At 41.3% G+C, this 27,175-nt stretch overlaps 1 protein-coding gene across 2 annotated transcripts in view; it reads left to right on the top strand.

Annotated features, from left to right (window-relative positions):
• Nucleotides 1-23,526, top strand: part of si:ch73-22o12.1 (nectin-2) — an 81,926-nt gene extending 58,400 nt beyond the window's left edge. The window contains exons 7-10 of one of the 2 annotated variants that reach the window (XM_028580986.1): nt 20,161-20,296; nt 20,482-20,539; nt 20,680-20,766; nt 21,989-23,526. In XM_028580986.1, the coding sequence (XP_028436787.1) occupies nt 20,161-20,296; nt 20,482-20,539; nt 20,680-20,766; nt 21,989-22,195 (488 nt within the window). In that variant the 3' untranslated portion in view covers nt 22,196-23,526. Of the gene's footprint in view, nt 1-20,160; nt 20,297-20,460; nt 20,540-20,679; nt 20,767-21,988 lie in introns of both variants that reach the window. The other variant, XM_028580985.1, reaches the window with a different exon arrangement.
• The last annotated feature ends 3,649 nt before the right edge of the window (nt 23,527-27,175 follow it).

The raw sequence follows: 27,175 nt of genomic DNA, 5'->3' as shown, positions 1-27,175 counted from the left end.
TTTATCTGTGTTTTAAGCCCCCAAGGCAGCGCTGCCTGGAAGGGACTAGGATTAGGCAATGGTTAGGGTTAGGTGCCTTGAAGTCAACAGTCACAGCGCTGCCTTGAAGGAGACGTTGGGGGCTTAAAACACCATCAAGCGTTTGTGTCCCTCATGTAGAGCACTACTGTGATCTGTGAACATAGTGAAGCAGCTGGGGGTCTCCTGTATGTCTTTGGCCCATTTTTACCCCCTCCTCTCCTTCAGGGTCCTCGTCATTTTCAACTACATCCCCCGTCACTCAACCCCACAGCCGGGGCATCATGGGCAACATTCCCAAAACGGAGTTAAAGTGCACTTCAGTGTATAATGTGAGAGAGGGAGAGTTTGAGTTTAGAAAATAGCTCAACATTGCCATGCCAAACACAGCCATGCTGCAGCATCCTCTTTCCATGTAACTGTCATCTTAGGGAAGTGATAGCATAAAATAGTCTTGAACGGACAAAAGGTCTTATCTTGGATGAGGAAATTAAATGTTATTCAAAATTGGCATTTGGCATTACAGTGGCTCTATGTGAAATGTTTATGAACACAAGTCGATTAACGCTCTCACAGACTTGAATGTGATCTTTGTCACCTTGACGGTAATAACTGGTTCATCTCAGCCACAGACCTCTAATCTGACCAGCCTGCCTTCAACAGGAGCAGCGAGCGGAAACATTGATGCAAAATTTTGCTCTGTTCACTGTGTGTAATAGCTGGAACTTCTTTGTTGTGCAGCCAACAACGGGGTATAAACTGCAAAAATAGATGGCACTGAGCACTCGCATTTTTGATTAATTTATGTTCCAGTACATTTCAGTTTTCCTAAGTCATTACCCTCCCAGACGGCCAGAGTTCCCTGGGGATTCAGACTAACAAAACTCTTATAAACTAATGCGCGCTCTGTTTTTATTTTTATTTTTGTTCTCTATCGTCTTGTGTTTGTGTGGTGGTTTACATGCTCTCTTTGGGAGTCTGTGTGTCATCATATGGCTCCCAGTTATTTATCTGTGTATTACACACACTGTTCAGGTACTACTCGCAGGTCGTTTATCCTCCATAGGTCCCCACCGTCCTGATATATGGAACTGTTACATTTCTATATCACGACACAGAGAGAGCAGACACACTTGCATACTGTACTGTGTAGGACCAGGTTTGTCATGGTGTGTGTTAAAGGGCAAGAGTGTGTGTTGACTTTAGTTTTTCTCTGCCATTTATCCAATTTTAGGGCCCTTTACTCTGCTGTCCTCCTCTTAATACCACTTTCACTCTAGTGCTTCAGGGTTTTCTTTCACACAATTGCTATTCATTAGTGGGGATAGGTGGGAGAGGTAAAGAGAGGCAGTGTGTTTTTTAATGTGGTTTCTTCACAATTGTTATACTGGCTTTACTGTTTATTTACTGTAGTATTGATATGGAGGGCTGCAACTGACAATTATTTTCATAACTGATTAATCTGTAGATTATTTTTTGTTCATCATGTGGTCTACAGAATGTCAGAAAATGCCAAACATTTCCTTTCACAATTCTTTTCCGACTAGCAGTTAAAACCTCAAAGATTTTTTTTTAGTATCACATAAGACACAGAAAATCCTTAGAATTAAGTAACCTTAACCTTAATTTAGAAGCGGGAACTAGTAAATGTTAACATCTTTTGTTTGAAAAATTATGATTTTTCGCTCCTCAAATAGATGAAGATTCTTTTTCTGTCAATCAACCGAGTCAGCTCTATTAAGAGAAAATGGTTGTGGTGTTTTTCTTTTTTGTTTCCATGTAGATTCAGATCTAGAAAGACTTTGTTTATCATAAGCAATGGGAATTAGTTTTTGACATCTTTTACTGTAATAATTGGATTAAAATGGTAAATACTGCTATATCTAATTACTTTGTGTGTGTGTGTGTGTGTGTGTGTGTGTGTGTGTGTGTGTGTGTGTGTGTGTGTGTGTGTGTGTGTGTGTGTGTGTGTGTGTGTGTGTGTGTGTGTGTGTGTGTGTGTGTGTGTGTGTGTGTGTGTGTGTGTGTGTGTGTGTGTGTGTGTGTCCCTCTTTCAGTGAGTAGGCAGCGTATTACTTGTCTTGGTGCAATGAGCCAGGCCTTGTATTAGGCAGGTTGAGCTGCAGGGGGAATTTTGTAACACTTGACCTGTTTCAATGAGTCATTTGTGTGGATAGAGAAAAAGAGGGAAAGAAGAGGAGGGAGAGAGCAAGCGAGTGAGGGGACGGCAGCGGAGGGGGGAGGGCAACACAAGTGGTTAGACGAGGATTGGAGGGATGAGTGACAATTAGAAGTGATAGAGAGGGAGAGAGAACAACAGCTGGGGGAGCCGGAGGGAGGAAAAGGGGGATGACAGTGCCTTCATATTTCTTCTTTCTTACTTTCTCTCTCTGCATGTCTTTCTCTCACCCATCCCTTCATCCCTGTCTGTCATTCAGCAGCCTCTCAGGCAGGCCTGGCTGGGTTGACCCACTCCTCATTACTCACTCCTTCAACCTTAAAGGTCATAAGCACCAACTTAGCACTTTAAAATGCAAGAATGTCAAACTTCTTTATGTAACTGTAGCTGACTGTTGTTGGTGGCGGTTTTGTGTATGCTCATGCACACTCCTCCTTTGTGTGTCTTGTTAAAAAAATACTTGATGCCAGCTCTCCATATATATAGTAATAGTGTATTTTTTCATTTGGAGAGCTCAGCTGGTGGTCTTCTGCCTTGGAGGGAGAGTTTAAGGCGCATATCTGCATCACTCGCTACTTATTCTCTCTTCCTCCTGTCCTCACATTCTGTGACACTTTGAGTGCACAATGTGTATTTTCTCAATTTATGAGCGTGTGTGTGTGTGTATATATGTGTATATATATGTGTATATATATATATATATATATATATATATATATATATATATATATATAGTTTTTCTCTTCCCTTTGGGTGTAATTAGTATAAATTAGTGGTAAGACAATGAAAGCCAATGTAAAAGGGTCCGTTCACCCCAATAACAAAAAAGCATTTGGCACATATTGCTTGTGGTATCCAGCCATGCAGATAGTTTCATTTTTATTTGTCCAGGCTTTAAGGGATTTTAATGTAACCGCTTTCCATTGAATAGATAATTATATCCCATTAATGTGTGCGGGGAGCCAACAGGAAGTCAGTCTGCTCGGGCAGGGGAAGTCTGGGATGCGCATGCTTTCAACCAGCTTGTCAGGACTCTGTGCACACTCCATAGACCCAGAAGCACGAGGAAGCCTGCTGAGATTTTTCCGGGGGTATGTGCCCGGTAAGCAACTTTGAGAATCAATGGGGGCGCTATCTTTTAACATGGTGTCCACCAGTTCTACTTAATACATCCATGTTCCCGCTAGCTAAAGAAAGCCTGGAAAGAAGTTATAAAGGTTTCCCTTGCAAAAAGTAATTTTAAAAGGGATGCCCATCCACTGAACTAATTTGATTGATTGGACTAATGGGATTAAATGTTATTATCAAACGTTAATACCAGGTGTAACTGGGGCCTCAGTGCCGTGAGCACCACACACATTCACCTCTATTGTATTGAGGTGGCTGTAGAAATCTGAGACAGATATAACAGAAATTGAACCAAAACTATCTTCTTGGCTAGACATCAAAGGTGAGAGGAAAAATAGTCTCCAAAGATACCAAATATATCAGATTGAATTACATCATATATTGCTTCATTTAAGAGCTGGAAGAAGATATACAATGTATGATGCTGTCAGTCAGACAGTGGAATAGAGTTTTCATGCTACTTAAGGGAAAATAAAAGGGTAAAACTATGTTAGGAATTAAATCATGTTTTACAGGGTGATATTGTTTAACTTTTTGCAAATGCATCTGTGTTGGGAAAAAATAAACACAAAAGCACTTCAAATCTGCTTTCATTACCCTCCTTGTCCCCCCGATCTCTCTTGTCGCCTACTCTGCCACTCCTGCCACATCTGCGTACAGTAAAGTTGTAGCCTTTCAGTTCTGGTGTGATGGCTGGCGTGGCGACTTCTGGCTGGCAGCACATCCTCTGGTTATACGAGGGCCCGCCCGTCAGTCGAAACAGAGCCTGGTGTTTGGTGACATTTAGCATTTTAACGCAAAAATTATGCATCAATGTTGACATTCAGCCTTATGCATAAAATTCATGATGTATGTGGCACTTCCTGTAGGCGCTGCATCAGAGAGAGAGGCACTGAGTATGTCACAGCTGAGGCACGGACACACACACACACACTCTTAGGAAAAAAAAATGTCCACACATCCTCATAAACCAAGATCATCAAGCTTTTATGAATAAATTTGAAATTCATGTGTGTCATGTTGCCTTGCATTGTTGTGTCTTCATTATGGATTCAAGATCTATACACACACACACACACACACACACATATATATATATACACACACACACACACACACATACCTCCCTACGGTACTCCACTTTATTCATTCTTCGCAGATTAATTCCGGGACGACACTTTTTATGATCTCCAATTTATGTCAGCAGTCAGGCAGGCCTCCCCTCACTGCTGCGCCTCCTCTTATCTCCTCCGCCTCATGTCTCTGTCTGCCTCTACATGTGCACTCAATGAAACAATGGTACTTTCTAGTAACGTGCAATGAGTTTGTCAGGTTTTAAAAGGAGAGGAAGACAAATGGGGGGAGGGAACGAGAGGATGTGAAGATAATAGGTTTCTGTGGTGATTAACATTCCAAAGCGGCACGCCAAAGAAAGTGTGACTGTCCTATTGTGTCTTTACTGACAGCCAAATGAACGCAGGTCTCGGAACTGGTTTCGTCTGTGGCACAGAGGGTAATAAACATACCATGTCTAATCTACATCTCAGATGCCGGGGTGTCTCTGTAGGTCTGAGCATCTCCACATGTAACCCTGTTTGAACTGAGAGTGACACATTCACCCTTTTCTTTATGTGAGAAGAATAGACCCACGTTTACACAGTGCAGCCGGCGTGACCGTGAGTGAGCTCTTATCCTCTCAGTCAGTAAGTCAGCCGGCTAGCTGACTAACCGGTCATTCAGTCTGTTGGGTGAGATTTCACCGGGTTCCTGCCACACTGCTGTGACACACCTGTTACCTGGAGCAAGAGAGGCCGAGCTGCGTAGGCGTGTGTGCGTTTGTCCAAAGCAGGAAATGGTGTTAGGCAAGCTACCGTTCTATTATACTGAGGATGACATCATTCCTGCTGAGCGACTGCTGTTGACATATAGGATTAACTGAAGCGGTGTGAAGTGTTGCATACTCAGGTGGAGCTTGCACCTGTTGTTTCTCTCATTAACTCAATAGGTAGTGAAAACGCATGTAGTTTATAAATGTGTATGGAAGATACATATAACTTCTGTATAGCTTTTATACATACATATGTAACACCCATTTGGTACGAGCTTCAATAAGACTCCATGTCTTATTGTAGGCAACTAGAGCTCCGTACCTTTATCTAAATTGACTTAACAAGCAAAAAACTAGAATTAATTGTTTAGTAGCCTAGTAGTTTAATAGTAGTCTTGATCAACGGAAGTACATTTCCAGGATAAAGCCGGACATCCGGCGCATTTCTCCACTACAGGAAACAAGACATTTGGATTGTGTAATAAGGCAGGCCTGCTTGGTTCTTTCGGTAAATGATTAAGATTCACAAATAATATGTTAACGGAATTTACTATCTACCTGGGACATTTTGGGACTGATATGAGAGGATTGCTAAGGACGAAGTACACACACCGATACAGTGGTAAGAGATTGAAACTTTTTTTTTTTTCTCCTATCCTAGAATGTATCTGTGGTGTACTTAGACCTTACTTCACAGCACTGTGGAGATAGGTCTGGCAATGCGAGACTATTTTATTTTTTTGTTCTTTTTAATAAAGTAAATGGTTTATTATTCAAATATTTCTCTTTTATAATAATACATCTAACAAAGATTTGATGGAATCTTATTCCAGTAGCACAGGTGACCACCAATGGAAACCGAACCCTTGAACTTGACATTAGTTTGTGCCATTTTCAGCTAAGAAGACCCAGAGACCATTCTGCCCCAGGCTTTATTATCAATATTCCCTTCACTTTTCATGCAGGATGTATGCCACAAATGCCTATCTAATCAGGTAGTCTGTCTAGAGATTGCTCATGGATTCAGTGCTAAGATCAGTTGATTCTCCCCAGTCCCAGACTTTGATCCTAATGTCTCTTCCACCCTCAGATCAAAATGTACATCCGGCCTGTTTCCAGCTGTTCCGCTGGGCTGTGCATGCACCCACACACAGTCAGGTGTGCTTTGGATGCTGAGCAGACAGGGTTTTGAGCTAAGTTAAGCCATGGATTAAGGAGACATTTACTGCCCATCTAAGTGTGTGTAATAGTATCTATTTTTGACTCTACCTTCAGAGAGAAATGCCTGGTTTTCCCTCAGAAAGGCATCAAAACCCCTTGCATCATCCCTGGCTTTAACTCGCTCCTTTCACACAGGTGCCTTTGTAATCCACACACACACTCACAGACACTTTGAGTGCACACTGTGTATTTTTTCTATTTATGAGCATTTTTTGTGTGTGTGTGTGTGTGTGTGTGTACATGCATGTTACTGAGTTGTGTGTGTACATGCATGTTACTGAGTTGTGTGTGTGTGTGTGTGTGTGTGTACATGCATGTTACTGAGTTGGGTGTGTGTGTGTGTACATGCATGTTACTGAGTTGGGTGTGTGTGCATGCATGTTACTGAGTTGGGGGGTGTGTGTGTGTGTGTGTGTGTGTGTGTGTGTGTACATGCATGTTACTGAGTTGGGTGTGTGTGCATGCTCCTTCTCTTCTGGCGTGCCTAACTGGCTCTGACACATCTGTGGCTTTTCCAGGCGAATCAGGGCCAGTGCCAAACTGCCAAGAAATCAATGCAACAGACTCTGCTCTCCCCCTTTCCCCTCATATTTCTCCTTGTCCCTCTTCCTCAGTTGGCCCCTCTCCTTTTCTTTCTCTCTATCTGTCTCTTCTCTCTCCTTTTTGCTGCCTCTGTCTTGCTCACAGCCATTATTAAAAATGGAGTGAGTGTGTGCTGCATATTTAAAATGGTCATGGATGGATTTAAACGGCTGATGGTATTTAGTGTCTCCTCAGGGAGCTGCTATGAGCCCTTAAGCTGACTCCTCTGACTGGAGTCTGACTGACTGGTGAGCACACACTAAACCTCTAATAATGACTTGTGTACACACTGAGCCCAGCACATGCATGCACTTAAACACACACATATACACACACAAATAGGCAGGCATGCACACGTACACACACTGTCATTATAGCACACTGCTTAGTTGTGACAAGGATGCTAGTCACGTCTGTTATGCGTGGAATGGATGCATTGGGTGTGCAATAGGTGTGTCTGTGTGTGCGTGTGTGCACTCATCAGTCAATAACTCATTAGTTTGCCTTCTTTGATGTAGCAGCGTGTAAATGTTTTTAACTGTATTTGAAGATACTCTTGTGCGTTTGCAGGCGTGTCTCAGTGCGTGTGTAAAGGAGTGTGTGCATGTATGTGTGTGTCTGAGCTCTTGACAACGGTCAGATGTCACACTGAGCCCCTTCAGGTCGAGCAGCAAGTGTTTCTGTCATGTTGTCTTTCATGCCGGCTTGGATTTGGGCTCCTTTAGTGTCCTTCACTGAAACACTATTGATTATCCCATACACTCTCAAACACTGAACATAAATACTGCTGCTAAGAAATCACACACACACACACACACACACACACACACACACACACGCACACACTGATAAACAGTCATGGGACAGCCGGGAAAGTAGGAGCATCTGAACAGACAAAAATGGGAGGTGGAAAAGATTGAAGAGTTTTGTAACATTAAAATAGTCACATGAATTGTGCATTAAAGAGCATTTCCAATAGACCAAAAATGGTTGCAGGTGCAGGTTAGCACTTGCAACCATTTTTGGTTTTGCAACAATGTAATCAGTGTCATTGCCTTCAGTGCATTCGATGGAGGATGAGAATGTAAATTTGTTCATCACTGATGCTGAGAGGGTTTTTAACGGCAGCTACTTGTAATGTGTAGCTGCAGGTGTAATGTCGTTTGATGTATGTACCACAGTTTGATATTTTTCATCCGTGACATGTGAGGGTTGAAGCGTGTCCACAAATGTGAATATTTGCATCTGTGCACATGCATAAGAAAGCACATCAGATTGGATGTTGAGGTCTGTGTGCACTTGTGCTTTACTGCTCGTGCAAGGCCTTGATACGTGTGTGCCTGCCAGCATGCATGCTTACATATGTGTTTGTTTTTGTACTTTAAAGACACTGGCCAAAGAGTTACAGTGTGATGTATTGTTGACAGGGCTGTTCAACCGACACAATGATGAACTTCGGTACACAGTTCTGTATTCAAAGTGCAGTGAATGTGTTTAGTGAGTGTGTCTGCGTACATCTTGTGCCAAAATACAGTATATGTTGCATTTTGCCTTTTTACCAATGCATAAATCCCCAGCACTCCACACCAAGCAGCCAATCAACCACATTTAAACATTGATGAAACCATTCTTTATTCCCATATAGATAAATTGAACTCTGAATGCTTTCGTTTCCACCTTCCCATCTCTTCTATATTCTATTGTTCCTGTCCACCCGCTACCAGGAGCAATGCATAACTGAATTGCAATGGAGGACACATCTTTCTTAATGAGGGTTTGAATTTGAGTTTGGCGAGAGTGTAATTTCTGGGTGTCTTGACTGCTCGCATTGTTGTGGTTTGTCTCCAGGGGCATGGGATGAAGAGGAAAGTGAATGAATGTGAAGAGCACGCAGGGCCATTATGGGTCTGTGTGTCATTAATCAGTAGCTGATGAGAGGCAGTTTGAGGAAGAGATGGGGCCTATTACTGGTATGGCACTCTCAGGACTCCGTGCGAGGCTTTTTAGGCTGCCTACTTTGCGGTTAACAATACAGCAGGTACAAACACACAGTAAACAACACTTGAAAGGAAATCATTATCCTAACAAAAAAAACAAATTCTGCAAGAGGATCATTAGTTTTATATGTCATTAAGCTGAAAGAGTGGGGCATTTGCAACTTTTCTTTGTGCCACACATACTTTTTCTCTTTGATTTCTTTCCCTCCTACACATGATCTACTTCTCCACCCTCCAGCTTGAATCTTCTATTCTTTCAGTTCTATGTTCTTTCCTATATGTTCTGCACTCTTCCATCCTTCACCACTGTCTCCTCGTCTGTGCGTTGTTTCCTTTCTGGCAGTCTGTGTGAGGAACTTGGTAAGAGAGCAACGTGAAGAGCACTCTCATGTGAGTTGGTGAGAGTTCAGAGGAACGAACGAACTGACTCTTTCACTTCAGAGAAAGATAGTGGAAAGGAGCGGTAGCCAAGTCCTCAACGTTATTTTCCCCCCCCTTTTATTTTATGTAATATTTCTGCACAACAGGCTGCTGAATAGATTGCAGCACACAGAGCCTATTACAGTGTAGCATCCCAGCTGTAGGCGAGAAATCTAAGAGGATAGTGCAGTTTGTGTTGTATGTGTGGCTGAGTGGTGAGGTAATGAGGTGAGAGTCCCTTGGAGCCAGAGGTTAGCAGTGGTTAGGAGGGCAGGTAAACATACCAGCTGCTCCTGACTGCCTGGCCTCAAGGCCGCAGTGACACTGGTAGAGGAGGAGCGCGTGGTGTGGGGGTGGGGTGAGGAGAAAAAGCAGGGCGAGAAGATGTATGGGAAGCCTGCAGGCATTGTGAGGTCAAATAGGTGGCTGGATATTCTCAGATTGTAACATATACTGTGAATTAAAGTATTTTCAGTATTGCAGTATTTTACTTCATTATTACCTCATGTATTTTGATCTAAGAGATTACCATAATAACCTGATTACTTTCACCTTTATATACACACATTTTCTTGTGTGTTACACTGTAATGTAGGACACCTGCTGCTATTTGAAAAGCCCTTTTGAATTTCTCACGTTCACAGGAACAGTTTGACATTTTGGAAAACATGCTTATTTGCTTTCTTGCAGAGACTTAGAAGAGGAGATCAAACATATTTCAAGTTTATATGCTAAGAATGGAGCTAAAGAGCCCAGATGTGAATAGCTTATCTTATCATAGAGAAGCAGGAGGAAAACGGCTAGCGTGGCTCTCCCCAACCTTGAAAAATCCACCTGAAGCTCAATAATTACCAAGTTATATCTTGGTTGTTTAATCTGTACAAAAACACAAATGACAGTTTGTGGTTTTACAGGGAGTTACCTGGCCGGGCAACTTGTCACCAGATGCTGCACAGAGGTGCTGGAAGGACAAGAAATGGTTACATGGTAACAAATGGTAACTTACTATAAAACCACTAATTGTTGCTTTGACAGTTCTGTTTTTGTACACATTTTTTTTTTAAATGAGGTGGGTTAATGGCCAGAGCAATGGCCCCTTTCCCTACTTCCTACCCTCCTACTTCCAGCGCCCTTGATTGGAGCACACCCATCTACCAACTCGGCCTTCATTTTGATCGCAACGACACATGTAAAGTTTTGGGACTGTATCTTTCAAAGTTGCGACGCTATCACGGTGACAAAATATGGCCACAGAAAGACACACATACAGTATAAACACCTGGCAAATCCGCTTCTGTAGTAGTTCCCACTACACTAGGTATCTCCAGAACCACATTTTGCCATGACGACACACACACACACACACACACACACACACACACACACACACACACACACACACACACACACACACACACACAAACTGACTAGGTGAAAACAATACCTGCATTGCTGTCATCGCTAATAATATAACTATTTTACTGCTCTCAGAGCATTCGAAGCACAAAATAGAATACAAAATAAGTTGTCTTAATATTTTTACAATTATTTTTAACTATTAGAGAATATATACTTATACAGTCATATAAACATGTAGCATTTTAATATCACAACTTTAGTATTGTATTATAATTGGCTTAATGTTTTTAATTTAAAAGTGCTGGTTTAGACATTTAATGTGGTCCCATAAATGTGATGACAATTTAACTTTTTAATTTAACTAAGCTTTTTGAGCACTTGTATCTGCATGCTGTTTCCAGCTCTACCTGTTACCTCCTACCCTTCTCTCTGTGTGTGTGTGTGTGTGTGTGTGTGTGTGTGTGTGTGTGTGTGTGTGTGTGTGTGTGTGTGTGTGTGTGTGTGTGTGTGTGTGTGTGTGTGTGTGTGTGTGTGTGTGTGTGTGCGTGTGTGTGTGTGTGTGTGCGTGTGAGAGGAATAGGAGGACCAGAGTGCTGCTTGTAGTACAACAGATCATTCATGTCCTGAGTGGACAGCTACATTTGGCTAATGCAACCCGGCTTTCTCTGCTGGCTGCAGCCGACCACCTCAGTGCCAGTGTAAAGTGGACTGTAAATATTGACGGGCAGACAGCAAGAGGCTAACGGCGACCTTGTCAGAAAGAAAGAGAGGGAGATAGAGGGGTGGGGATGATGGAGGCATGGAGAGGGGGAAGAGATGGAGAGGGAGAGTGAGTTCCTGCCTTCTCCCAAGGCAACGGAGTGTGCTTTGATGCACTGTGGCAGGGAACACACTGTCTCCCCAGAGAGGGAGAGGGAGAGCAGCATCTCTCTCTCTCACACACTCACTCACTCACACACACACACACACACACACACACACACACACACACACACACACACACACACACACACAATACTGAGTTTTCACATTACCACCACACAGCTTATTAAAATGTCAAAACGCATACACATACACCCGCACACCCAGATGCAGTATGAAGGTAAATATGGTGCAAAACGTGAGAGCTTGTAGAATACAATGTGAGAACTTGCAAAACAAAAATCTGAACTTGTAGGTTAAAATTTGCACTTGTAAAATTTAAATTTGCACTTGTAAAACAAAAATTTGCACCTGTAAAAAATATTCACACATGTGATCTGAATTTGAAGTCACAAAAAGAAAAAAAAACAGGAGAGCTTGTAAAAAAAAATCTGAACTTGTAAATTGAAATTTGCACTTGTAGAAAAAATATTCACAAATGTCTAGATTGATATTTGCATGAACACAATGACAGCTGCAAACTTGTAATGCAACATTTACTCGTGTACTTTTTTTTTTTTTTCCTCAAGTTCATTTTCCATCACAACCACAATTCAGTGATTACAACCTCTCGAATCTGTCCCTGTATGCGCTCTCTCGCATCACAAAGTGGAGAATCTGCGCCTCGACTTTTGCAACACTTGTTGCGATACATTTGGTGCAAAACTAATTTCTGAGCCAACAGAACGGGGAAAGCAGGGTTTCTATCGCCAGATGAGGGACAGCTCGGTCCGGCTTATTTAGCTATGTAGCATGGAAGCCTGGTGGAATAGCAAGCTAGCGTTAGCTAACTAACCAACCAGCCTGCTTCTAAATAAATACCTTTTAATTATCTTAACACTTTTTAACAGTCAAACTGAAACACTGGCGGTGAGCTCCAGGTCCTGCAGCCGCAGATGGACAGTCATCAGCGGGTAACACGTGCCAAGTTCTGCATCCCTGCCGAGACTTCCATCCACAAGGGGAAATAATGATTTTATAAGGCAAAGTAGCTACTGTTTAATTAAAATTTAGGCTATATACATTTCTTTGTCATGTTCATCAATGATGATTATCATTTTAGAACGTTTAGAGACATCAATGTTTTATCAGACTATCATTTCCTTGCTACTTGGGTGCAATTCTCGGCACCAACGAGGGTTATGAGATGGCACATTATTCGGCAGAAATGATTGCTGCTGCCCGCGAGGTGGATGTAATTCTGCAGAAGCTATTGTTGCTGCCCAAGCGGGTGCAATGATTGGCAGTGATGCAAAATGTGGGCACAACATCAGCAAAGCAAGCTGTGGTCATGGCCGGGGGATGTGCCGCTGCTACCGGGTGCGGGGCTCTCCGTGTCCCGCTGGAGCTCCGACTGCAGGTCGAGGTCGGCAGCGAAGCTTTCTGGCAATAATAGCGATGTTGCTCCGCTGGCCGATCCCCGCTGGTGACGGTCCGTCTGCGGCTGCAGGACTTGGAGCTCACCGCCAGTGTTTCAGTTTGACTGTTAAAAAGTGTTAAGATAATTAAAAGGTATTTATTTAGAAGCAGGCTGGTTGGTTAGTTAGCTAACGCTAGCTTGCTATTCCACCAGGCTTCCATGCTACATAGCTAAATAAGCCGGACCGAGCTGTCCCTCATCTGGCGATAGAAACCCTGCTTTCCCCGTTCTGTTGGCTCAGAGCTCCACAGCCTAAGTCCACAGGTACAAATTAGTTTTGCACCAAATGTATCGCAACAAGTGTTGCAAAAGTCGAGGCGCAGATTCTCCACTTTGTGATGCGAGAGAGCGCATACAGGGACAGATTCGAGAGGTTGTAATCACTGAATTGTGGTTGTTCATGCAAATATCAATCTACACATTTGTGAATATTTTTTTATACAAGTGCAAATTTCAATTTACAAGTTCAGATTTTTTTTTACAAGCTCTTGTGTTTTTTTTCTTTTTGTGACTTCAAATTCAGATCAAGTGTGAATATTTTTTACAAGTGCAAATTTTAATTTTACAAGTGCAAATTTTAATTTTACAAGTGCAAATTTTAATTCTGATTTTTTGTTCTGCAAGTTCTCACATTGTATTCTACAAGCTCTCACGTTTTGCACCATATTTACCTTCATAATGCAGTGCCGGTGACATGAATTTAATTCTGAGACAGTTGAAATGCACGATGCTGAGCTCTTGAATCACAGTAGATTAGAAATGACCACCATCACTGATCTGCCCAAACCAAAAACCCTGGCAACACACACACACACACACACACACACACACACACACACACACACACACACACACACACACACACACACACACACACACACACACACACAATCAGCGTTTCCTTCTGTCAGATTGGTAGAGTCTGTCCCTTCAGAGCCGTTCAGCTGGTTGTGTTGTCCGAACAAGCGCAATCAATTTGATGTGATTTGTTTTGTGCTGAAATGAATTGTAATATCATCATAAGTGCAGCTGAATAGTAAATGACAGTGATGGCGACGGTGATTGTGGTAGTGGGTGTAGCAAGTCTTCAACTGCCATAAAATTAATGTCAGAGGTAGCTGCAGCACTCAACTCTGTAGCACTTGCATTGATTGTGAATAATTTATAAGTGTGTCCAGGCCTGCAGCTCATGTATGTTCCCTGGCAGTGTAGCCATAAGCTATTTTTTTTCAGTTTTTGCTCTTTTTCTGCCTCCTTTGGCTCACTCTCTCCCCTCCTCTTATTTTCTTCTCACTCTATTCTGTGCAGTTATCTATGTGGTTGATTATTGGATTACTGTATTACCAGCACATTCGCCAGGTGTACGCACAGCTCACCCTGAATCTATAGATGGATAGGGTGTGTGTTCTACCAGGTTAACCTCTGAATCTAAAGACTAGTATTCCCCTTTTCTCTTAGTGAGCAATGAGATTACATGTACTGTTCTTTATCTTAATCTCTTTCAGAGGCCATCAATTCATTCGGTCCTAATCTCATCTCCAGGCACTCTGCTGTGACCGTGGTAGCCCGCGGTACTGTAGCTTGTGTCTCAGCTGAGTTCAAAAGGCTTGAATTTCAGCTTAAACTGGTTTGTCTCATTATGTTCGAACTTTAAGGGCAAACCTTTGCTGATACTTAAGTTTCCACTGACATCTTTAAAACAACAAAGAAAAACTCGCTGATATTAAAAGGGAATACCAAATCAAAAAAAATATTTGCTCCTTCAAAGACATTAATGGTGGTGGAGTGATCAAGCGCTGTTGATTTATATAATTAAATAGACATTTCTCACTTTACTAAAAAGTGTACTGGAAAGTGACTCTCAAAAGATGCGTGGGAGAAAAAGAGGGGAAGATGACATGCAGCAAAGTTCACAAGCGGGACAATCCCACAACGTCACTGCCACATGGCAAGGCTACGTCCTACTGAGCCAACAGGACGTGGATAATTTTGTCAACTGCGAACCTATCAGGAATGCATTTGATCATCAGCTACAGTAGGATTGTTTTTTTCTGGTGGTCTGCAAATCTCCTAAACCAAGACCAACCACATGTACAGTATATCTCAACCTCTTCTCTAATAGATCTACAGCACTCTAGAAGAGAAGATTTTTTTCTGATTTTAAAGTTGGCTAGTTGGCTAGTTGGCATTTGGTGTTGTAAAAACCTGTGTGCACATGCCTGTGTGTAGACAGATTTGTGGAAGAGGTCAGGGAGGGTAATAAAAACAGGCTTATCTCTACTCGTTAGGTACAGGAGATAAGAGATGCAGAGGGAGACGCTGCAGATTTGTGCTGTCATATTACCAGCCCGAACAAGCAAATCCCAAATTACACCGGTGACAGGAAAGAGGGATGATGGGAGAGATGGAAGGAGAGGGGAGGAGGCAGAGATAAATGAAGCAAAAGCCCGGCCTGTGCGGGGATGCTGAGGATAGGCCAGCATGTTAACCTTAATCCCTTCAGGGAGAGACGTAAACACACAGGAAGAGAGAACACGGGATTGAGTGGAAAAGAGAGGGATGTGAGATCTTTGTCTTTTTTCCTTCATCCCCTCAGTGTATGTGATCAGCTAGTTGCAGGCAGCAGCCGGGAAATCCCTCTGTACTTATCTGAAGCCAGCATCTTAATCACAGCCTCCATCTCACTTGGGTCTTCCTGCTCCCTCACCCTCTTTTTCTCTTTTGATTCCTCTCCTCTCACCTCCTCTTTCCTCAGTGTCACTCACTGTTTGAAACCCGTCATCTCGACTTGACTCATCTCTCAACGAAACTCCCTTCTCTTTTCAGCTTTCCCATGAGTGACTTATATGCGTTAAGTTTTTTCAAGGTGTGCTGATCAGTCTCCTGAATATTTATTTCTTTTATAAAAGTATTTTTGCGGCCGAAATTAAGAGAATAAAGGTAAAACTGAAAGACTCTCGCCACTGGCTGCAGAGCTGCGGCTGGTATTTAGCCATGCATCTTAAAGCTCCAGAGATTCTGGTGGTATTTTCATCTTGCTGAAGTGGGTCTGCGGTAATTTCCGACGGTTTCAGCCAACCATCCAGGCTCATCTCCTCTTCCTTCACTCCCACTCCATCCTCCCCCCCTCCTCAGTGCCTTGTGGGAGAGTGGTGTTCTATGGTTGACTGGCTTGGCCAGGCAGGCATGGGTGAGCAATGGAGGGCTCACATATAGGAAGGGATAGATGTGTATCTGACTGTATGGTCACTGCAGTGATTGGCTGACCGAAATGGAGCTGACCTTTTAACTTTTTTGTTTGAACTGTGGACCATCTCAGCATTCACAGTAAAGAATAAACACCACATGGTTACATAGGAGATACAGAACCGCTCTCTGCAATAGATTTGGTGTTGTGTGTGCAGGCTAACCATTTTTGTGTCTATTCTTCTGTTTAAATATGGATGTAGATACTGTATGTCCTTGTGAATGCATGTGATGTTTGTCTGGAAAGGAAAGGCAGCAGGGCAAAGGGCACGCTGCAGACCAGTGTGTTTGTGTAAATATGTCAGACTGTGATGAGGATGCCAGTTGCTTCTTGCGCGTACATGAGTGTGTATTTTGTGTTTGCGCAGGTCTATGGACTTAATGTACTCTATATGTGTGGTTAAGTGCTATGTCCTTGGTAAAGAGCTGCAGAGATTTAAACAGGCCCAGCAGACGCACAGTACACACACACACACACACACTCTCTCGCTCTCGCTCTCGCTCTCGCTCTCTCTCTGTCTGGGCTGTTTCATTAGTGCAAGACATGGCTGGTGTCCAGGGCCAACACAGAGGGCACGCTCTCGCGTTGAGTCATTCACACAAGCACCGCACCTCAATCCCTAAAATTGGCCTCTTTTCCTGCAGCTCTCGCTTCTCTATCAGAGGTTATCGGAAAAGAAGGAGCCACTTTATACCTGAAACCTGCTGAGTGAAAATGACTTAGGTTGGATAATGACGCCTTTGAGATAAGGCAAAAGGGGGGGGCTCTTATAGAGTTTAAAAAAATCCTGGCAGCCAAAATGGAGGAGGGAGCGCTGTGATGATAAACAGACACAGCACTGGAATGAGGAAGCAGTAACACAAAAAACTGAAGACCAGGCAGGTATCAGGTCTAGAATAAATGTGCCCTGTAGCTGTGCACTGCTTTGGTTTTTAAGCGACACAGCACCACCATGTGGCAGATGGTTTATACTACATATATTTGAATTTATGTGATTAGATGTGATGTGTTCAATGCCAAATTTCAGTTCCAACAGTTGGAAATCTAATAAAGCCTGAATGCCTGCTAGTACTTCACATCCAGTCAGTCTCTTTAGCTTGAGTTTTTGTAAGATGCCCTGGTCTTTTATTTTTCTGTTTTCTGGGCAAACCACCTCACCATGGCCATTAAATTACTAAATGGAAAAGCACTCCTCAGAACCGTTGTGACTTGAAAATGCTAAAATGTTCACCACACTTTTTAATATAAAAATAAAAATCAGACTAATTATTTAGTATTGTTTATTTTAAAGTTCACATTCTTTGTTCTTTTATAACCTGAAGTCTGTGTTTTATGGGTGACCGGAAATGAAAGTATGTTTTACAAGCTCATGGTTAGACACTTTTTAAGATTCAGACTGTCGCATGAATAATTAGTTTTAATTTCCTGCAGCTGAGCCTGAATTTCCTCTCCAGCATAATAGCTGCTTGTCCTCATCTCTTTATTACAGAAGTGTTAGAAACCATCAACAACCTTTTTGCTGTAAATCTAGTATTTCAGTTGATATTATAAATTGGTATTTTTTGAAGATTACTGTTGATTATTAGAACAGACTGAGAGTTGTATCACTTTATGTAAAGGATGTATGTTGGTAATATCATTGTGCTAATCAATATCCTAGAAAATATTTAGTCTCATATCACAGTACTAATAATATCTCAATCAACCTATACTTATATACAACTCACTTTTGCAGTCGAGCAAACTTCCTAAAAATTTATTTTAATGCATTTTTATGTAAAATCTTCCTAAATGTATATATAGTTTGCAATGTATTAAAATAGTCATACAAATACAGCCTGTTGTGTGTTACATGCAAATGTAGTTATTACAGAGCATTGTATATAAATGTAGTTTATACAGAGCCTGTCTTACTAACAAAGCTACAGTGGTTGTTAAAATACTGGGAAGGTAGTTAAAGCAAATATTTAATTCATGTTTGATTTGAATCTTAAGAAGGAAACGCATAACGTATAAATGAAACACATATTCCACTCCATGTGTAAGTGCCGTGGCAGTTTGTGTCCCTCCAGAAGCAGAAAGCTACTTTAGATGCAATGAGGGCACCGCACGTTGGTTTTGCGCTGGGGGACAAAACAATGGAAAACTTAGTTGTACCCCACAGAATAAATCCAAACAACATAATTAACTCAGTTCACCCCATCAAAAGAAGATTTTCTATTTGCTATATCCAGGGAACCCCTTTTGTTTCATTGTTAAAGAGTTGGCAAGCTTAGCAGTTATTGTTGTGACTATGCAGATAAAGGTGCACATTGTACTTTTGATATTGAAGGTTCAGAACCACTTTTATTTTTTTTATTTTTTGTAAATGTCATGTTTTTCATTTTGTCATTCCCATTATTTCACTTTTAAAAATGAATGTTTATGAAGATGGTTCACAGAGACCTTCAAATATGGGTTTTGTGATTTACTTAGCACGATAAAAAGTATAAAAGAGAGCGGAAAACCAAAGTTAGGGTACAACCGGGGTCAGCAGTAATAGATGATGTGCTGGGTTGTAATGATAAGAAAAGAAAGAGATGATCATTGGGACACTTTTATATGTGCAAAAGAATGAAAATTATTTTTAGTACATATTCAAAGTAGTCTATTGTTAGAGGAGAATTGTAATTAGAGGACTAACAACATTCAATCATGACCCTTCCAATTATTAGGACCAGGGTTTGTTCTCATCAAATGAGCTTCAGAGCCTCTCTGCCCTTTAACGCCCCCTCATTAGCATAATCCCCTGGGATTTCTGGGGGATAATGAGCCGGGTTGCACCTTCAGTAAACACACAGTGTGCGTGCGTGCGTGCGTGCGTGCGTGCGTGCGTGCGTGCGTGCGTGCGTGCGTGCGTGCGTGCGTGTGTGTGTCGGTTCATGTTCAGTGTGGTCGTGGTTCATTAGTGGAACCTCCGATGATTCCTCTGGTTCATCTTAATCACTCATGTGACTCAACGCTCTAATCAAGACCCTTTCTGTACTTCACCAGCACAGTGTTTCACTTAGCACACACACACACACACACACACACACACATACACATTGCGGAGTCTCTCTTTATTAAGGCCACCCTTTTTATTGTTAGTCCTGGGTCCGACAGTGTGGAGTAACTTTACTTATCTTACATGCAGACTTGAACTATATAGAATGTAATATGTAAATGTTGTAATGTAGTTTTTCAGGAGATAACCCCACAAATTTTAAGGCTAACCCTGTCCCAGAGCAGGGCCAGCAAGCTCTAGACTAAAGTTGGAGTTAGCTCACTTGGATTGTGCCAGTGTGAATGCTTTCTTAGCCTGGGGCCAACAGCTCCATTCCAGTCCTTATGCTAAGCTAAGCTAACAGGCTGCTAGCTGGAGCTTGATATTAAACGGACAGACATGATGATTGTATTAATCTTCCCACCTAAATCTACACCAGAATGCAAATAAGCATATTTCCCAAAATTGTCCTTTGATTGTTGCTTTTTCTTGTAAAGTACTGCAAAGTTCTACCTCCTCTGGTTTAAAAAAAAGAGAGAAAAAAAAGTGATTTAAAAGTAACAATCACTGGTTGCACTACTCCCAACAATACCAATAAGTGACAAGGGGCTCAGGGTGGACATGGTTTTATTTTGAGGGTTCATAAGGCCAAAAGATTGTAAACCATTGTGTTAAATAATAGGCTATATAAAACAAGGCAGGCTTTGTTATGGAATGGACTTTAGCAGTGCCGTCCAGTTAAAAAAAGGAATTCATGTCCACTTTGGATCTTGTTTAATGGTATTGTCTGTCTTCTCTTTTTCTCATTTTTCCAGATACTCGTCTTCCAGAGAAGGGTGCTGCTACAGGCATCATCATAGGAGCCATCATTGGAGTCGTAATATTCTTGGCCCTCATTGGAACAGCCATAGCGATGTACCGCAAACACAGTAACAAGAAAGTCAACGGAGAGTGAGTATCTGTTTGACTGAATAAGTTTGGATGACTACAGTTTACTTCAGTTTACTTCACTATTTTTTCTCGTCTGGCTGTTTGTTCTGTGTGTTATTTTCAAATCGGTTCATTAGATGAAATGCCACGCTGTATGTCTTATATTATTCTAATTCACTAGACAGCTGTATGTGTTTGTATTTCAGTGGTCCACCCAAGTACAAGCCCCCTCCCCCCAAGAAGACCACCAGCTCCGCTAGCAGAGTGAGTCACCTTCGACAAAAGCCTGTCAGGACAACAGTATCAAAAACCAGACAATTGTGGCAGGTTTTTCTACACATAGCTTTAAAAAGTTAACCCATTTGATTATATCTCCTAAAATATTGTGTTTGATGTTTGCTCAGCAACTGAACACAAGTTATGCCCCGGTGACTGAGGACAGACCTCTGCAAGCCCAATACTACACTACCCAGAGTGCTGAGCCAGTCACGGTAAGGGAACATGTTTGTTAAAAATTAAGAAATCCATCTGTCAATGCAATTACATTCTAACTTTACTGTAAGGGCACACTATTGATATCTTCCTTTGTATTTTTGGTGTGTGTGTGTGTGTGTGTGTGTGTGTGTGTGTGTGTGTGTGTGTGTGTGTGTGTGTGTGTGTGTGTGTGTGTGTGTGTGTGTGTGTGCATGTCATATGTCTGTGTGCCTATGTGTATGTATGATGTGTATAAGCTATTGGACACCTTAATTTCCTTCTGGATAAATAAAGTATCTCTCTCTCTCTCTCTCTCTCTCTCTCTCTCTCTCTCTCTCTCTCTCTCTCTCTCTCTCTCTCTCTCTGCCAACGTTGAAAGTGCAGAAACATTGTCTTTGAGGGAGAGAGAACACTTTACAATATACTGATAAACATCAAATATTATGCAGTGTTTAACACTTTCCTTGTTGGACAATGTGGAAAAGTTGTAATTCTATTTTAAGTATTTTTAAAGGGAATATTAGGGTTGAGGGTTGAAAGGTTTAATGAAAAATCAACATTTTAATAACCAGATCCTTCATTTATTTCTTATGTTGTCAATTTGTGGCGTCATAGATAAACTAAGGTGTCTTTTCTTTCTTTCTTTTATTTTACCTTTTTAATATTGAGCATAGAGCAGAGATTTGGAAATCTCAGACGCCACTGACTGGAGTCTGATAAAACTTAATGTTAACTGGAGTCTGATCAAAGTTAATGGGTAATGGTGTGTCACTGCACAGCTGCAGTAGTGTTAGAAATACACTGGTTAGCTTAAGGACGCAGCTCGAGGAGAACACAATAACAGTGGTCCACTTCTGTGGTTCAGGTTTTGCCACAATGCGAGGAAGTGATGGAGTTCACCTCCAGGGTTTTAGCTTCCTTTTATTTATTTTTGTTTCACTCATCAAGCCAAGGGGGTAAACAATTTCTTTCAGTACTTGAATAGTTCAAAGTCAAATCATCAGATGTAGATAAAACTTTACCTTAAAATATGGACAGAAAACTGCTGTATCATGTTTTAGCCTTTCAGGAAAAAAAAATCCTGAATGCAAAAATACCTTGTGCACCAGCAACGAGTGGGATAAGACTTCAGTTGTCTGTTATTAAAACAAGTAGACACAGTGTTTGTTACAGATTGAGCCAAATAGAAATGTTATCATACATGAAGGATGACGTCTACTTATGCCTTGTTGCTGGCAGGACCTGGATGCCTACCATGACGATGATGAGAATGGCGAAGATGTGAGGGAGCATTATCACTCTGCTGCCCCCTCTGGCTGGGATGATCCCGGAAACAATGAGGTCCCTCCTCCTTACATGCGCACAGACAGCGACCCCCAGGACTATCATCAGGGCCCCAATGTCAAACGTGGGGAAAGCTTTGTGTCGCCCGCCATGTTTGTGTGAGAAGACACGGAAGAGGCGTGTGTGTTTGTGTGTAAATATGTGTGCATGTGTGAGTGTACATTTCTGCAGGCTTACATGAGAAAGGGATAGCTTGAGCAATGCGAATGCAAAATGTGAGGACGTGTGAATGTGAATTTTATGCTTAGCTATGAATTCTGAGGTCTGTGCTGCAAAGACAGAGTTCTGTTTTGCCATTTTGTTTAAGAATATTTATCTGTGATCAGGTTGCCAGTACTATGAAATAATTGGGTTCAGTTGTATGTTGCTTATTTTGAAAATTAAACCATTTTTAAACCTTGATCAGCTTGAGCCAGCATAATATAAAATATTGCTAATGTACTATATACACAACTGTATTATACAGTGGCAGGGATATATTGAAACTGTTAATGTTCAAATGTAGATAAATCAAAGACAGTGTCGTTTTAAATACCATATGCTGTGTATAAATGTTACCATCATAGTCAGGACATGAACACATTTTAAGTACACTGTTGCATTACAATAGCATGAGCATGTTTCAACTGAACTTCCTTGCATTATTGAATGTGGAGTATCACACACATTATGGTTACTTACATAACTTGGTTAGCAGAAACACAATGCATGGGTACATGTTGCCTCTATCTAGTCGTATCTGTCTGCTGTTGTTGGTTTACAAAATTGTTGTGTAAATGTTTGATTTGAATTTTTTTTACTTGTCTTCTGCATCTGGCCTTTGCCTTCCTTGTGAAAATTCAGTGGCACATGGTTCACCTCAGGTGGAAGGGAACATAACTTGAGAGCTAGCAACTGTTGAAACTTGATTTGTCTGTAGCCTTCTTGCTGTAACATTTGATAGTTTTTTTTTTACTTGCATCCATCCATCCATCCATCCATCCTCCCTTTTTGTGGATATCTGTTACTTTAAAAAACTGTAAACTTTTTTTTTTATTTTTCACTTTTGTCTATGAGCATGCTCAGATGGATTAGGATAAATCTGGATTATGTCAATGAAATCTGTTGCAATTCATCTCTAGTGGAGGATTAGTTCTTTATGGAGTTTAGACAGGACACAGAGCCTGATAGTAAACTGATATGTCCATCCATTATCAGGGTCAAGGGTTAAACAGGTCAGTAATGCTTAGTCCATTATTTTTCTACTCAATCACAAACCCAAAGGTGTCTCTCTGTGTTGGTGCCAACTGGTTTATTTTTATCAAATAGCCTTTTGAGAAATGTGATCTATTTTCTCTTTTACTCAATTAAGATGTTCATTTTAATCTATTTTGCTCTTCGGGAATTATATTTTGAAAGTCGGTTGTTGATTCAATAAACCTATTGTGATCTTATTGTGATCTGGGTAAACAAGTTAACTAGAGTTGTTCATTTCTTCATTCTTTGCAGCTGCAGATATTTTTCACCTCAGTTGTAATTCCACCATTTTGCCATGTGGTAGCAGTATGGACTGAAAGTATAGGAGGGTTTAGCACAGCAGAGAGTCACATCTATGACTAGTACATGATAACCTCTAATACAGAATATTTTTTTGGGGGGGGAAATAGGGAGTGCTTTAGTTATGAGTGAGTACTGTCCATGTCATTTATCAGTAAATCATAAGGTAGAGTACAAGCACAAAAGTGCACTCCGTCAGGCTGCAGTACCTACAGATGTCCATGTGAGGGCTCTAGAATTGAAAGGCTGAAACTGCGAGATGCTTTAGCACACCTGATACAGAGGCAGGCCCTTGTTCTCTGCTTCCTCCGCTCATGTCTGACTCATCTATTTCTAATCTTAGGCTGCATTTCCTCCAATCCCGTACTCACAGTCCATGAAAACGTCTACTGGCATGAGAAGAGGACCATTTTTAGATCCGCGTGATTCATTTCCAGCACTGAGAATGCACCAGAGGAGGCCAAATGTCCATGCTTTTATATAATCTTTTATATCTTTTATAGTGAATATATAAGGAATACATACATCACCTTCCTGCACCACTGACGCACATTTAACAGTCTATGGTTTAAACCAATTGTGTCGTGCACCTTCTCCATATTGAGTGCAGCAGAGTCCTGATGAGCCAGGCCTGGTGCAGACTCTCCTCTCCTACTGCAGATAAATGTGAGGCCTGACTAGCAGCCCACCATGACTCTGCAGTCTGCTCTTTGCCTGTATTCTGATCACACAGCTAGATGGGGATTCTAAGAAGAACTCTATGTGTAAGGGGTTTACTGCTGACATAATATATTCTGCAACTGAAGGCCATTCAAGACTTAACACCAAGGTCAGCTCACTCTGCAGAAGCACTGAAAACGTCCACTGCTCTAACCAATATGGTAACTGATTTTCATTCTGCACCTTCAGTTAAAGATGGCTTCCATGAACATGATTATTTATTAATGTATTTTTTCTAATTTTAGTTGAACTGCAGAGTCCTATACTCAGTGTTGTAGTGAAGGGTTAGGTCTTGGGTATTACTATTAGCTAAAAAGCTGTGTGTGTGTATATATATATATATATATATATATATATATATATATATATATATATATAGGAGAATATATCCACTTCCTCTTTGGTAACCTTCCCATCTATCAGTACACCCACCTCATAAACTACCAGTACACCCCTGCCTATGCTGACTTTGCAATGTACTTTAAGATGCCTACTAAATAAATGTCTTGATCAATAAATACGGTCTGGGGATCGAGCAGGAGTTGTAACTCTCTCTAATGGTTGTATATGTATTGATCGAAGGAGGGTTACATTAGTATGGTGGGAATGCACACACTGTCAATGGAGTACTCAGACGTAAAGATAGACAAAGAGGAGGAGTTTAGTTCAAAGTATTTTTGAGAATCAAATGGAGTTGAACAGAATAGAAAACATTCTTGAAGGGAAACTGTTCTCACGCTTTGCCATCTTACTTCTCTTTAAACTAGCAGTGATCAGTGCAGTTGAAGCATTATGGGATTAACAGACTTTGTGAATTGGCAGCCAGGTAATGAGTGAAGGAGGAGGCAGAGAATAAACCTCGCATGCCTTCAGTGCTGCTAAGCTGGTTAAAAATAGAGGCAGAAGAGAGGGATTGAGCGAATCGGCATGGAAAGAAAAGATGGGGGATGGAGGAAACAGCTGATTTGATTCCTGCAAAGAAGGTAAGGCAGGATTTATTAGGTGACCTTGACTGTCAGTAAAACAAATGTGTGGCAACGCATGTTAAAGGCAGACAAAGAAACATCCATCATGCACCCAGGCTGAACCTGAGTGCTCTTTTTAGCCAGCAGCGACCTGATGGAGAAAATCTGCCCAGGCTCATCATGTGTATGACAATGATGAGCATGTTTGGCTGCATGCTGTTGGCTTGGTTGGTGAGTAGAGACACACATACGTTTCTAAATACAGGCCTGTTTTAGCCTGACAAGGCTGAGGACACCTTGAACCATCTTGAATATCTGTTTTAAGAAAGAAATACAGTTTAAAGCATACGGTCAGAATTAAGCAGCAATTTGACAAAGTTAAATAATATTCTCTTAAGTAAGATGATTTGTTTCAGTGGTTCTTTAGATGTAGATACTAACCCTTACATCCTATTAGAGGATTAAATTAACATAACTGGACCCCCATGGAGACAGAATGTGTGTCTGCAGTTTTTCAGGTGCTGATATTTAAAAAACAAACTGGGAGTATTTTAGGAAGATTATAAATTAGGAATCCATGATTGTAGTGTTGTTTTCCACTCACCTGTTCTCAGCTTCATTTCTCTCCTTCCCTCTTTTTTTCCATTCCTTCTGCCATCATCTCTCAATGGGGCTAATTATGTGAACACCAGGCCAGAAGGACAAACTGTGTGAGAGGAGAGCAAGAGGACGAGGGGGGCACGAACACTGGCACCATGGTGAGTGTCACTGTCGAGACACCCTCGCAATAGCGAAGGCATGTGTGTCTGGAGAGGGATGGAAAGAGAGAGAAACTGATAGAGCGGGTGGAATAGATAAAGAGGTACATGCTGTGAAGGAGGAAGAGAGAGAGAGGGAGGCTTTGGGGATTAAAGAGGAGATAAAGGTGGAGGGGCAGACAAGACTAACAAACAGCTGGGTGAGGCCTGGCTCGGCTCAGATTGGTTCAAATGTGTGTGTTACTCGTTTCACAATGTTCTCACTTTGAAAACTCGAGTCATGTGAAATCGAATTAGTTACATACTACGTTATGAAAACAGAAATATTTGAAAACTTAACTGCCCTCTCTATGTGAAAAAACTTGACACATTTGTACTGATATAATTACAGTAATTGTTAAGTATTTTCTTTGCAACTGTATGCAACAGCAAAACACAATTACATTATATGACTGAAACAAACAACCAGAACAAACAGTGTCAGCCAGCAGACCAACTGATAATGGTCCTATTCAATATTACAACACTTTGCTCTCTACATGCCTAAGGCAGGACCAACACTTACATATAGTGAATGCAGATATACAATGTTTTGTATTTCTCTACATAGTGATGTAACTTACAATTTTATATACTGGAGGAGTTTTAACCCAAATTTTAATATTTTTGTCTAGAAAAAGGCAATGACTGTGTTTACGAGATGATTGTTGTCATTAAAGAATAATGTTCATTGTAGGATAGATGAAATAGTATCAGTCAACACTTCAAATACATTTTATAAGATATAATCATCTATGTCTCTGTAATAATGAACACAGAAGATCAAGCAAATTACCTAAAAATGGAACGTTAAAACGAGCCATAGCACATTTTGCTGAGGAGCGCCACTGTGGCCCCAAGTGGTCATTACAGAATAATGGTGAAAATACAAGGTCAGTGATCTGACTCAGTAATGTCAGTAATGTCAGTAATGTCAAGCACAACCTATCAAACGTTTGCTAACATTAGCCACCAAAAAAAAAAAAAAAAATATGTGCGTGCTGAAATACCTGTTGAGAATATAAAGTGTGTAATATCAATAATCCAGGTCTCAGTGCTGAGAG

This window comes from Perca flavescens, chromosome 6 (genome assembly GCF_004354835.1).
Source record: "Perca flavescens isolate YP-PL-M2 chromosome 6, PFLA_1.0, whole genome shotgun sequence".
Taxonomy (NCBI): domain Eukaryota; kingdom Metazoa; phylum Chordata; class Actinopteri; order Perciformes; family Percidae; genus Perca; species Perca flavescens.
Note: the sequence above shows the minus strand (reverse complement) of the source record. Positions and strands in the feature narration are given on the sequence as shown.